Source organism: Kwoniella pini, chromosome 1 (genome assembly GCF_000512605.2).
Source record: "Kwoniella pini CBS 10737 chromosome 1, complete sequence".
In the NCBI taxonomy this organism is placed as follows: Eukaryota; Fungi; Basidiomycota; class Tremellomycetes; order Tremellales; family Cryptococcaceae; genus Kwoniella; species Kwoniella pini.
In genome coordinates, this window is record NC_091716.1 from 481345 (window position 1) to 494228 (window position 12884).

The 12884-nt window shown below is 38.2% G+C and overlaps 6 protein-coding genes across 6 annotated transcripts; 3 read left to right on the forward strand and 3 right to left on the reverse strand.

Annotated features, from left to right (window-relative positions):
- Nucleotides 1–64: 64 nt before the first annotated feature.
- Nucleotides 65–1880, reverse strand: I206_100187 (uncharacterized protein; the record flags this gene model as incomplete). The annotated part of the gene is made up of 9 exons (XM_019152912.1): nucleotides 65–252; nucleotides 330–417; nucleotides 513–693; nucleotides 755–828; nucleotides 912–990; nucleotides 1063–1248; nucleotides 1316–1411; nucleotides 1505–1700; nucleotides 1811–1880. The coding sequence occupies 9 exons, from the start codon at nucleotides 1878–1880 to the stop codon at nucleotides 65–67; spliced, it is 1158 nt and encodes a 385-aa protein (XP_019015050.1).
- Nucleotides 1881–3332: 1452 nt separating this feature from the next.
- I206_100188 (uncharacterized protein) lies at nucleotides 3333–5725 on the forward strand (the record flags this gene model as incomplete). The annotated part of the gene is made up of 12 exons (XM_019152911.1): nucleotides 3333–3403; nucleotides 3472–3556; nucleotides 3624–3642; nucleotides 3707–3754; nucleotides 3827–4071; nucleotides 4134–4192; nucleotides 4257–4359; nucleotides 4429–4776; nucleotides 4840–4903; nucleotides 4971–5248; nucleotides 5325–5483; nucleotides 5543–5725. The coding sequence occupies 12 exons, from the start codon at nucleotides 3333–3335 to the stop codon at nucleotides 5723–5725; spliced, it is 1662 nt and encodes a 553-aa protein (XP_019015049.1).
- A 226-nt stretch (nucleotides 5726–5951) lies between these two features.
- I206_100189 (uncharacterized protein) lies at nucleotides 5952–6649 on the reverse strand (the record flags this gene model as incomplete). The annotated part of the gene is made up of 5 exons (XM_019152910.2): nucleotides 5952–5999; nucleotides 6222–6345; nucleotides 6428–6473; nucleotides 6539–6578; nucleotides 6647–6649. The coding sequence occupies 5 exons, from the start codon at nucleotides 6647–6649 to the stop codon at nucleotides 5952–5954; spliced, it is 261 nt and encodes an 86-aa protein (XP_019015048.2).
- A 630-nt stretch (nucleotides 6650–7279) lies between these two features.
- On the forward strand, nucleotides 7280–9116 carry I206_100190 (uncharacterized protein; the record flags this gene model as incomplete). Its single annotated transcript, XM_019152909.1, has 5 exons — nucleotides 7280–7391; nucleotides 7536–7789; nucleotides 7856–8286; nucleotides 8427–8639; nucleotides 8762–9116. The coding sequence occupies 5 exons, from the start codon at nucleotides 7280–7282 to the stop codon at nucleotides 9114–9116; spliced, it is 1365 nt and encodes a 454-aa protein (XP_019015047.1).
- Nucleotides 9117–9705: 589 nt separating this feature from the next.
- On the forward strand, nucleotides 9706–10290 carry I206_100191 (uncharacterized protein; the record flags this gene model as incomplete). Its single annotated transcript, XM_070202154.1, has 1 exon — nucleotides 9706–10290. The coding sequence occupies one exon, from the start codon at nucleotides 9706–9708 to the stop codon at nucleotides 10288–10290; it is 585 nt and encodes a 194-aa protein (XP_070058255.1).
- A 450-nt stretch (nucleotides 10291–10740) lies between these two features.
- Nucleotides 10741–12097, reverse strand: I206_100192 (uncharacterized protein; the record flags this gene model as incomplete). Its single annotated transcript, XM_019152907.1, has 5 exons — nucleotides 10741–10786; nucleotides 10866–11330; nucleotides 11399–11722; nucleotides 11780–11816; nucleotides 11893–12097. 5 exons carry the CDS (start codon nucleotides 12095–12097, stop codon nucleotides 10741–10743), a joined length of 1077 nt encoding a protein of 358 aa, XP_019015045.1.
- Nucleotides 12098–12884: the final 787 nt, after the last annotated feature.

Genomic DNA, 12884 nt, shown 5'->3' on the forward strand with positions numbered 1-12884 from the left:
GATACATCCCTAATCCCATATTCCTCGCATAACGGAATGAATACCTTGAATACCATCATTTTGCCTAATAATGTTCATCCCTTTGCAGCTCATATACTTTCCCAGTATTTAAACCCAATGCTTCCCTTCTACTTGTAGCGTTTGGTGCAGATGCAACTGAAATTGGCTTTTCAGCTAATGAAGATACTCTCGTACCATGCCTAGGTTCATTTGTATCTTCATCTAAATAATCATACACTGCTGAGTGAATAGCTAAAATAATAATTTATCAATATTCAAATGATTATTAGCTAAATGAACTGATCCCATTATATTAACAGAGAATTTACATATTCTGTTATCCCACAAAGCAGATGTTCTAGAAGTCCACTTGAATCTTATTTGTATATCAGTATTTTGTTCATAAACTTGAAAGAGCTGACAAAATTGAATTATCAGTATATTGACGCAGAAGATGTCGAAATTTCATCGATCGTTCTACTTTGCAAATTCGCTCATTGGACAAAACTCACTTTGTTAAGGATAGCTTGAGCTTCAGAATATTCAAAGCCTTTAATTCCTACTGTGAATCTTGAATTTACGAAAAGAGCTTTCCATCCTGTTGCTGGATTTACCCTTACAAGGGGATGAGCGTTAATGATTGGTGCTTGCTTGCCAGTCACAGGATCAGTGTAGCTATGAGCCGATCGATATCTGAAGTTTATCACAGTCAGCAAGTAAAGATTTGGTAGATGAGAGATGATTTCAGACTTACAATCCCTCGAGAGGTTCTATCAGTTTCTGGAAAGCAGGAGAAAGTTTATCGTATGCCGCGTAGCCTGATGCCCACTGTAATACAATGAACATCAGCGAACGTTGGATCTGGTATCGGTCTCGCTTCAGAGAATGTAAGAAAGACGAATTTGACTAACAAGGGTATCACCGCCTACTCCTGGGATATGATCAAGGTGTAAGTGTGTAACTCCAGGTGGTTGGGGTTCGTGCGTCAAACTAAACCAAAAAGTGGAATTAGCTAACATTTCGGTGTATCTTGTCAAATTGATGAATTCATGAACAATTCACTCGGTATGCCATTTTTGAGTACCGTAAGGACTTTTATAATCAGGATCTAACCCATTAGTCTTGGCAATCTCATCCGTTATGATAGTCACTCCAGGTAAATCTTTATGAACTCTAGCTGCAGTAGGATGGACTTCAGGTACTCCATACCATTTTCCAAGTTCAAGTTGATCTTGAGGTGTTAAAGTTCTACTCCAATTTTGAGATTAATTGAAAAATCTATATTGATATTTGGGAAAGATGGGATTTCACTTACTGATCTCGAAAGAAAACTACTGTTCGTTCAGCAATCAATAAACCAAGTTCATCTTTTTGTTGATCTGTAAGTTCAGATAATTGTAAACCGACGATTCTGCGAAAAACCAACACAAAGGTCAGTATTTCCTATTCTGAAGTTCGAATAAATGCAATACGAAATACAGTACTGACAAAAATGTTGACTTACTCTGTACCAAGATGAGGTGATAGATGTATAACTTCTTTCGCAGCACTCAATAAGGCTTTCTTTTCTTTATCGGCTCTTAATCCAGGTTCTTTGAATGTCCATTCTTGTTTTCTCAAAGCTGCGTCTAAATCTTTAGGTTTGTCGGGAAAATATGGATATCCATTCGATAAGTCAAGACCTGCATTTTCGAGCCTCTCTATAAACAGACCGAAGTATATTAGCAGATCAGGACAATTGAATCAGATTTCTTTTGTATTGCATAATTGTCATACCATTAAATGAGATAAACGAGAAACGTTGATTTACCTTTAGTTGATTTGGCAAGGTGGAAAGGTCTACCTCTCGAGTCTTGATTATTAGCTACGGCAATAGGCATATTGTCAAATTCTGTGTTTCGGTTTGTTCAGACTGTTCCGAAATGAGTGATTTTTGGAAAAAGCAAAATTAAACTCGAAGCATCAGCTCATATATGCAATTTAGAAATCCACTGATCAGATGACTAGATTATCATTAATCAGATCAACCGTATTTATCCGAATTCATCAATAACGCAATTATTCGCATATCAGATTGTTATGCTGAATAAAGACATAACTAAACAAATCAGCTGGTTTTGAACAAAGCGATGTTTCGGTCAAAAGCGGCAAAATATGACACCATCGATAAGATTGCAAAATCACTTGTGAAGCGAGATCTTCATGAATAATTTATTTCTCCGAAATACAAACGCTTTTATCCAAACATGAAAATGTTGGATCTCCCTATCACTCCAAACCTGTATAGCTGTCACCAGCGGTTATATTATGATTATCTTAGCTTTATCAACATCAAGCTGGATCTTGATAATCGAAAAGAGACTGGTTTTCTGTATGTGATAGTTGTAAGACTGGTGAAGCAGATAACATTTCGCTGCCAGAAGATCAATCGGTCATATCCGTCAATCTCATTCGGAGAATCAATGATTACGTGCTATCATGGCAAGCCTTCAGAGTGCCATGATTCCGATAGTCGCCGAGCGTGCACTTATAATGATGACTAAGGAAACGACATGATGGACAAATTTCTGGAATCCCTTCAATGAGTCTTATTAAGCCAAACTGCTTCGAGCGAGAGATGTTGAAGAGTGAATCGGAGATATCCGGTACATCTCAAAATCTGTGTCCTGTACAGACATAGGTCAATGCCAATCTATGTCGGTAGATTCTCAAGTCATTTTGCTACAGTTTCACTTGTACTCTAGTAGCTCGATTCCTTCATGTTGGCACGAGAAAAATCTTTCTGTCAATTGCAAGCTCAGAAGGAAGGGGCGAGAGATTATCGATTGCATGTTGCTCAAATTATCTGCGCTCGTCAAACTATGGATTGCTCCGAACTTTGGACTCCCGATCAAGGGCTTATTTCAAAATCTGCTCTGATAGGAACACAGTTACCCCGATGCAGAAAGCTCAAATCATTGTCAACGCATGGATGTAGGTAAAGAATGTTGAATATTCAGGCCGTTAGGATTTAACCTGGCATGAAGGTGAAGGTGATGTCATCATTTATCTAAAAACTATGTCATCGCCCGCACGTCATTGGTCGATTACCAGTCCACCTTCGATCCTCATTCCTCACTGTATCATCTACAGATGAGAAATCAGGAGCATATTGAAAGGATCACTTTCAGATAGTTTGGATAAATAATTAGAGACAAATATTGTATATTCGCTGTTTCTCAACAAGCTTTATGCTATTCAGAAAAACTATCTTTGCTTTACCTCGTCCAGTAACATTTAACAAAAATTACAATTTAAGATCAACATTTCAAGCTTATAGAAATTTATCAAAGATGTCTACTCCTGAAATTGATATTATCACTAAGGAGGTTTTACCTGAAAGTGAACTTAAAGATGGCCAAATGTGAGATTCTCTTAAATTATTTTACTTCATCTTATGAAAGAGCTTAACTGATGAATTTGATAAAATAGGAAAACAGTAGAATTTGGTGAAGGAAAAGTCCTACTTTCTAAGATCAAAGGAAAGATTTATGCTACTTCGGCTTTTTGTACTCATGTGAGTGAGAAAGTTTTAAACATTTATTTTATAATTGATCAATAGCTCACCTTATCCTTCGTCTCAGTATGGTGCACCGTTAGAGAGTAAGTTCTGGCTGGATATGCTGGACAATCGACAAGTGATCAAAGCTGATATTGAGTCGAATAGAGGGTGTCATTTCGCATGATGGGAGAGTGGTCTGTCCATGGCATGGAGGTGAGTCATTTACAAGGAGGAAAACCCATAAGTATTCGTCTTCGCAAGCTGACAAGTGAAATTTTCCTATAGCATGTTTCAACGTTTGTACAGGTGACATCGAGGATGCTCCAGGATTAGACAGTCTATGGAAGTTCTCTGCAGCAGTAAACAACGGTCAAATCGTCGTTTCTGCAAATCAACAAGAAGTAAAATCTAAAGTAGGCAGAATTGTACCAAAGGCTCGAACCAAGGGTACTGGTAAAAAGGAGAACGAAACTGTTGTTATCGTTGGTGGGGGTTCAGGTGGTATTCACACCGTAGAAAGTCTAAGAATGGTAAGCTTCTTCTTTACTTCAAAGTTGATAGATCTCAAAGCTAACCAGACGTTTTCATCAAGAACGATTATCAAGGTGATATCGTGATGATTTCCGAGGAGAACTATGCTCCAATCGACAGGTGAGTTTCGATCTGATTGCATGGAAACGGTCTTAGACTATGCTGAGATGTTTCATACGGGTAGAACTAAACTATCTAAAGGTCTACTAGATAATGCTGAGAAAGCTCAATGGCGTAAACCTGAAGAGTTGAAGAGTGACTTCGGAGTTGACTTCTACCCCGGCACAGTGAGTATTGCTGGTCATTAATCCCTGTCATATAACGAATTCAGCTAAAATCACTTTCTTATGGTCTAGTCTGTCAACAAAGTTGATCTTGAAGCTTCAAGCGTGACTACTTCGTCAGGTAAGACACACAAATACGACCATCTCGTTCTTGCACCAGGTGCAAAACCTAAGAAGATCCCAATCGATGGTGTGGATCTTGAAGGTGTCGTGACTTTACGTTTCATCGAAGACACCAAGAAGATTACTTCTTCCATCACCAAAGACACCGAAGTTGTCTTGATCGGAACTTCCTTCATCTCGATGGAAGCGGCGTCCGCCATACTCAAGAAGGAACCTAAATCTGTCACTCTAGTAGGCATGGATGAAACTCCATTTGAGGCGATTTTAGGTAAGGAGATTGGAAATGCCATCATGGAGGTGAGTCCGGCCGCATGAGAGCGTTTGAATAAAGCTAATTTGAGGCTTTTGAATGGTTCGTAGAATATGAAAAAGCAAGGTATCAAATTCCATATGAAAGCTAAGATCGAGAAACTCTCTCCATCAGGTAATCTATCCAACCTTGCGTAAGCTCTTAGCTAGAACCCAAGCTGACGCGAGATTCACTTATTCAGAGTCCAACCCATCTCACGTTGGAGCTATTCATGTTGAAGGCAAAGATCCCATCCCTGCCAACTTGGTGGTCATGGGTACAGGTGTAGCACCAGCTACTTCATTCCTTGAAGGAGCTGTACAACTCGAGAAGGATGGGGGAGTCAAAGTAGACGAATACTTGAGAATCCAAGGTATCAAGCAAAAGAATGTGTATGCTATTGGAGATATCGCTCATTACATTCAATATCCCGATAAATTCCCTAGAAGAGTTGAACATTGGAATGTCGCTGGTAACCACGTAAGTTGATTGCTATTGTTCACCTGGCAAACATGATTGATGACAATGTGAGGCTGACCCGATTTGGGCTATTTAGGGAAGAGAAGTGGCACACAATATCACTCATCCAGATGATCAAGTCGCCTATACCAAAGTCCCAATCTTCTGGTCTTCAATTGGTAAAGGACTTAGATATTTGGGTACAGGTGCAGGATTCGATGATTCTTGGACTGATGGCTCGATCGATGAACTCAAGGTGAGTCTCCATACGAAAGAACCAGAGGTATAATGGCTGATAAATTGGTGATTTGGTAGTTCGCGACTTATCAAGCTAAGAACGGTAAAGTCACAGCTGTAGCTACGATGCAAAGGGATCCTATCGTAGCGAAAGCAAGCGAGTTGATGAGATTAGATATCATGCCTTCTCTTGATGAACTCAGGAATGGTAAGAATTTATTGGAAATTGAATTGCTTGATAAAGGGGAAAACAAAATATGAATTAAATCAAAATTGTAGTTAAATCAATTTTCATTCTTGTAGCTATATTTATGTTATGCAATATTTAGGATCTTTTACCCATGCTCGTTACTGATCGTTCGAGGAAGATACTGTTTGTTTTGATGATGAGAAATACATTGTACAATTGTTACAACCTCACGTGAGGTCTGTATTATTTGATATTTTACAACATGGCTTTCTTCATTGTGTTCGATTTGAGAAACTTCTACTCATCCGTCTTTCCTGGTGGTTTACCGCATGGTTGTACCATTTTCTGTTGATTCAAAGAGAAAATCATTAGCATTGAATCCTTTATAGATTTGATGACCCGATACCAGGCCGCATGAAACAGCGTCTCAGAATGCACTATATACTCTGTCCTTCGGTTCATTGACTTCACTTTACAATACACAATTCTGTTCTCTTTCTAACAACTTCTTCAATCGTATCTCCATTTACAATCCAATCATTCGGATCAAGATAGACGATGACTCACTTCTATTAATTCAAATCTTTCTCTAGCTTGACATTCACCATCAGCTATTGAAACATATCCTAATAAAGGTGGATGTCCAATTATAGATGCTAATGTATCTCTATGTTGATGTGTTAACCATTCACTAAACGATTATTAAAACATAGAAAGATCAGTTCATCAATTAAGTGAATTTTTGTTCATAATTGAGAACTTGTTGAGCTCACTATTTAGTTGTATCAGCGTGTCCAGTACCTGTATATCTTGAATGTACTATATAAATAATCCGATAACATTCAGTCTTGTTCTCAATTGAAGAAGGGAAAGGAAATGCTTACATTGTTCAAGTTGAGTATTTGCGGTATATCGAAGTTCGGACTTTGATTAGATTGGTGAATCAGCTTTTGACCACTACGAGAATGAATTTAGGTCATAAGCTGACATACCATTACAAAGACGTCTGTTCTTTGTTGTTATCTGTATGACGATTGAATATGTTAAATATACTGAGAACAATTCAACGTTATTATCTGTTAACTTGATAATGATGGGATATGATGGGAATGGTGCCACATTGGAATACTCCCGTTTGTATCACCGGAAGTCGATCACTTTTACTTGTATTTTATTTTAGTTACTCATTTAAGACAAGGATGATTATCGAAGCCTAAGCTTTAGGCTGTCAACTGAAAGAGAGATATATGCTATACACAATAGGATTGACAAAAGGTCTTTAGATGAAATTGACTTATATACCAACTACACTTAAATCATACATAAGTACTCTGATTAAACCTAGGTCTGTCATAGTACGTCAATCTTCTCAAGAAAGTACAAACAGCTCTCGATCAACGTTTGGAGTTCATCTTGAAAGGAGCTAATCTTTTTCACCCTTCCTCCACTAGGTCAAATCAGGTTAATCGAGTTTAAGGATAAGATTATATTGATCAAAGAGGACAAACATCGTCTTGTGAGTCTTCTTGAGGTGATCAAACATTCTTCGGGATGTAGTGTGGTGGTTAAACTAAGCTTATATTGACGATATAGATATCAAATTCGTCACTTTCCTTCAATCAACGATGTATTACGCGACAGCAGGTCAGCAAGCTACACAACCGCCCCCATCAAGTAGAGGAGCTATGAGTGGATATCCTAGAGCTGGGCCACCGGGATTCGCAGCTAGATCAGCGGGTGAGTCCACATTTCATATACGTCTAAGGAGAGGTCAAAGGGATATTTGGGAGTCATGATAATTGTGATAGATGATGCGATGGGGAAAGATTTTGAAGAAATTATATGTTAATAGGACGAATCTGATTCCGTATATTTTGTTAGACCCAAATGACTTTCCAGCACTAGGATCACATGCTCAACTTAATTCCACCTACGCTTCTCAAGCTCAACCGTCAGCGGCAAGCTCGAATCAAATACAGCAACAACAGCAACAACTGTATTTACAACAACAGCAACAGATGGGAGGACCGCCACCGCCACCTCCTGGGATATCTGGGCCAAATCCTTCGACAACAAATGGTCCTTCAGATGAGTTTCCAGCACTGAGTACAGGCGGGGAAGGCAAGGATGCTAGGGTGAATAATCATCAATGGATATTGATTTTAACGGAACGTGTAACGCTGATGGCGATATGAATACAGCTGGCAAATTATATAAGAAGTCAAAATCCTCAATCTCAAGGGCAAGGACCTTCATCACCTGTATCAACAACACAACAAGCACCTCTACCCAATGGTCTAAATCCTTTAACGCATCAAATACCTCAAGGATCGAGTACAGCCTCGGCATCAGCTTCTCAATCGACAAACGCGACACCGTCAACTAATCCTCCTCAGATATTAGGTCAAAACAACGGCAACGCAACTGTGATAGGTGGAGAGAATAATTCAACTTGGCAGCATAATGAACCATTGACGAGGCCGATACAACAAATATTAAGTTCTCCAGTGGATAAATGGGGACTGAAAGCATTGTTGTATGAAATTCAAGTGCATATGAATAAGACAGATCGAGGGGTACTGGTATTCGGAGAGGAATTAGAGGATTTGGGTATGGACATAAGTGGTGAAGAGTGAGTTGTTTGAGCTCTTTATCTTAAAGAGAAAATATCCTTCACGTCAAAACCCGATCATACATCCCATTGCCAGTCAACAAAACTGGCGACTGTGCGACAAGATGGGAGGTTTGAGCTAATTACTTTCCAATTTGCAGAGCACTGTATCCTACTTTCGTGACTCCATGGGCAGACTCAAATTCCCTGACACAACCACCAAGGATAGAAGAATCTTATCATATACCTCAGTGCTATAATGTTCACGCCCCTCCAGTATCAACCAAATTACCAAATTTCACGGAAGACACATTGTTTTTAGCATTCTATATGTCTCCAGGAGATGTACTGCAATTGGAGGTCGCCGAAGAATTGTAAGTAGACAAATAACATCGTCTCTAGACATTCTACACTCATTCCGAGAGAGGGATGAGGTGTGACTGAAATCAGATAGACGGATGTCATTGCTAATATTCTTGTTTTTTGCATTCTACAGATACACAAGAGGATGGAGATATCACACCGACTTACAAACATGGCTCACATCACCTACATTACCCAATATCGACTTAGTATCATTGACAGCAAATCCTAGCTTACATGAAGGAGGACAATGGATAAGAGGACCATTCATGTATTTAGATACAAGGACATGGACAAAACAACGTACAAATGAAGATTTTACAATTGATGCGAATTTATTAGAAGTTACAAGACCAGCTTCAATAATCATTAATGATGAAAGTAAATCATCTTCGATATCTGGTACTTCACCAAGTTCAATTAGTGGAAATTTAAATTCTGGACAAAGTCAACCTACATCACAAAATCAAGGACAAGCTCAAAGGTAATGCTTATAGAAGGATAGTACAGTAGCATGATTCAGATCATAGCGTGATGATATTTATGTTCATGTCGCATGTGAATCAGATCCTTATTTTTGTTTGGCTTGCAAGGGTATCAGACGACTAATTATACTTGCCTGATGTTACGTTTGGAGAAGCAAGAGGGAGAAGAACGACCACGGCGGAATCGGCTGGAAATATGAAACGCTGATCGCAAGAGTTGATATAACGAGTGGCGCATTATTAGTCATTCTTGACCTGTTCGGATATAAAAAAGGATACCCCCGACTCTATAAGTAAGTATCTCCTGTCTGATTTGAAAGGTCTACGACAACCTCCTCTGTTGTTTGTGTCGTCTTTCCTCTCCTTTGAACGGAGAACTAAATGACGTATTGATCAATGATTGAGTCGAGTCAATTGACACCCTTACAAGTCAAAATAAATAGTATATAAGAGCATTATTCTTCCCTTAATTCTTAAAGAGATTATTAACCTTCATAACGTTTTGCCATCTTTTTCAACTTTCCAATAAATCCTAAGACCATAATTTCCAAATTCATAGCCACGAAAGCTAATTATACGAATACGATCAAACATGAACGAAGGTCACCGACATCTATCTGAAGGTTCTAATGTAATGGGCGGCGATCCTAGCTTAGGGTCATCATCCAACGATAACTCGAGATTCGATTCGACTAAATATGATGATGCGTCAGGTGTACCTAAACCTTCGCCAACACATCAGCCTGGGTATCCCTCCTGTAGGAATGACACATTGTCGAACCCGCCTACATCTCGTCTCGCAGAAGTTACTGCTATCAATGAAAATGCGATTCGTAACGCTTCGTCCAGCCAAGGAGCTACGGAACTGACGGACATGTCCAATCAATCTGACAATCGCACTGAACAAATAAATTCTACTGGTATGTCTCATTACAAAATGGGTGAACCATCTAGAATCGATAATGATCTGGAAAGATCTCGTGGGATTATTAAGCATTCCACGGACAATCCGGGAGTTCAGAGATCAGAGAGTAACGTTGATGACCAGACGAGGCAGAATGATTCTAGAGGCGGTCACGATTGTGATTGTTGTGAAGATTGTTTGAGAATCACTTGTAATTTTCTTTTTCTCCCTTGTATTTGCTTAGGTGAATGTCACGAATGGGTATCGACTTAGCAGATTGAATTCTAATATCCTCGTATTAATGCAATTAAGCTCTATAGAGTATGAACAGCATAGAGCAAGCTAATTCATAATCATCATTACGACAATATTCCTTGTATGGATTGGCTAATCTTGTTAATATTCATTAAAATATACTCTATCATGTAAATAGTCAGAATCATAAACTTCAATATGTTTATACTCTTTATCATTACAACAGGCCATAAATCAATTACATATTAGTACATGTGATAGAATACGAATCGCGTAGCATTATGAACCTATTATGGCCCGACGAATTCCAAGCTAGATGTTTACAGTTTTGTGATTATTGAATTTGACTTTTCAAGACAGCCTATGTCTTCGAGGATTGGAAAGTCAGACAGAAACTTGTCAAGGTCGAGGTAGTTGAACAGGATCCTTTCGGTAATGAAATAAATTGTGGATATATGTATATATCCGTTAATTCGCAAATCCCCGTGCAGCTGTATAAGGTGAATCTTGCGATCTAAAGGTATCAGATCAGTAATCATCAGATCTAAGTTTTATGCCATGGGAATTCTCTGATTGAATTCTTGTGTACTTACACCACTCTCCTCATCATTTCCTGATTATCTCTATCAATATTATCCAGTTCTTCATGTTCCTCTTCAACCATTTCTTCGCTATGTCCACTATTCGACCTTGCATGGGGTTGATAAGAAGCCTTATACATACTATTAACACTACTTGATCTTCTGTTATCACCTTGTCCATTAAATCCAGGATTTATACCAGCTTGAACAAGTTTAAATGTACTATCCCTTTTAGGATAATCAGAACTAGAATCAGAAGTTACACTTAATCTTTTCTCTAATTTTGATTCCTCTTTCACTCCCATTAAATCTGCTTGATCAGGATTGACTAAACCAGCAGCAGTTAATGCCATTGATCTTCTACGAACCATTATAGCTTGTTCTTTCCATTGTAATTGAGCAGAACGTAATCTTAAATGTAATCCCCAAATTGCAAATATTAAAGATAAAAGGGAAATGAAAGATGTAATTGCCGTACTATTTTCAATTCGACAAAATTTATCAGATCAAATATTCATGTATGAAAGAGAAAAAAAAGGACATACGTTGTCATAACATTACCAGATTTTGGTTTTCCACCTGAATTTTTAATACTTTTAAAAGCACTTTGCATAAATCCTAAAGAAAGCCAAGATAAAACATTTCCAAAAATACTAAAACAAATAATAAAACTTTCAATAATTGCGAATCTTAAATGTTGTTTTATAGAATCTAAATTTTTGATTTTATATCCGAATGAAAATAGTAAAGCTGTAAGTGTTATCCATAAAAAGAAAGTAAGTATCATCCAATAACATGTTAAAGGTAAAATAGTTTTAACTAATAATGCTTCTCCAGTATCAATAAGTGTTGAAAGATAAGTATTATCACTATGATTGAATAATCAGTTTGTTATTATATACTTAATCAAGACAAAGAGGATTTACGATAATGGTGCATAAGTACAATTACTCGTGTCTGACACTAAATTGAAGAGAATTTGCTCATCAGCTTGACTTTGTCTTATGTTGATTTGGTAGCTGGAGAAAGTCAGACTCACTACACCATCCCATTACCCCTGCATTAAGATTCTGTCCATCTTCAGTTTTTATGGAAAACCAATATAACCCTTTTATAGGTCCTGGTACAGAGAGTAATATCAAAATTAACAAGAGTAAGGAAAGGGTAACCAATCCTAATGAGAGGAAAGGTTGAGATAAGAATGGATGGTACATGATGTAGCTAGAATTAGGTATTCGCAACATCGTCAAAGCGAAAGTCTGCTTGATTTATTATCGTGTCAATCGATCAAAATGATGCTTTTCAGCTATCAATGGTATTGGTATAAATCGATCGCCTGGATTGGTATATTCTATTTCTCATGAAAAATATGGATACTAGGACATATCTTTGTTCTTACCATTTGTCTGGCTACATATATCGAAATTCCTGCCGCTCTTCAGCATCCCGTAAATCGTCCGCGATCCCTTCATCTATATCTTCATTTGTGAGTGATTTATCTCGCATAAACTAGTCTTCCTTGGTGACGCGAAGGGGCCGAGCGCGAAAGGATTCCATATCCAAGTGCAGATTATATCGATCAGCCTTTAACCCATTATTTCGGATCCTTTCCTCATCTCATGAAGTAATCGCCCTGCGAGCGACAATCACTTCCTATCCTTTCACAACCGGCTCCTTGAAAATGATTTCGATTGACAGGAGAATTCTGCGATTGAGTGACGAGTGCTCAGGGGAAGATTGATCCGACTAACATTAGCAGACAAAGTGATTGGTGATTCCGTTACAGATTCCGTCCTCAGCTAAGTGAACAAGCTTTCATCAATGATGGACCTATGACTACTCTTATGTCAATGCAATTCCTGGTGTAGTGGTCTGTTCCCATCATAAGTCACTGGGAGATCAAAAATCGTAATAGAGATAAGAATGATGGGAAATTTCAAAGAATATTCCAGCAAGAAGATGACTAATATCGAAACTTGACAGATTAGGAACATGTAATACCGTTTCATCTAAAAAGATCTCATGATGTCT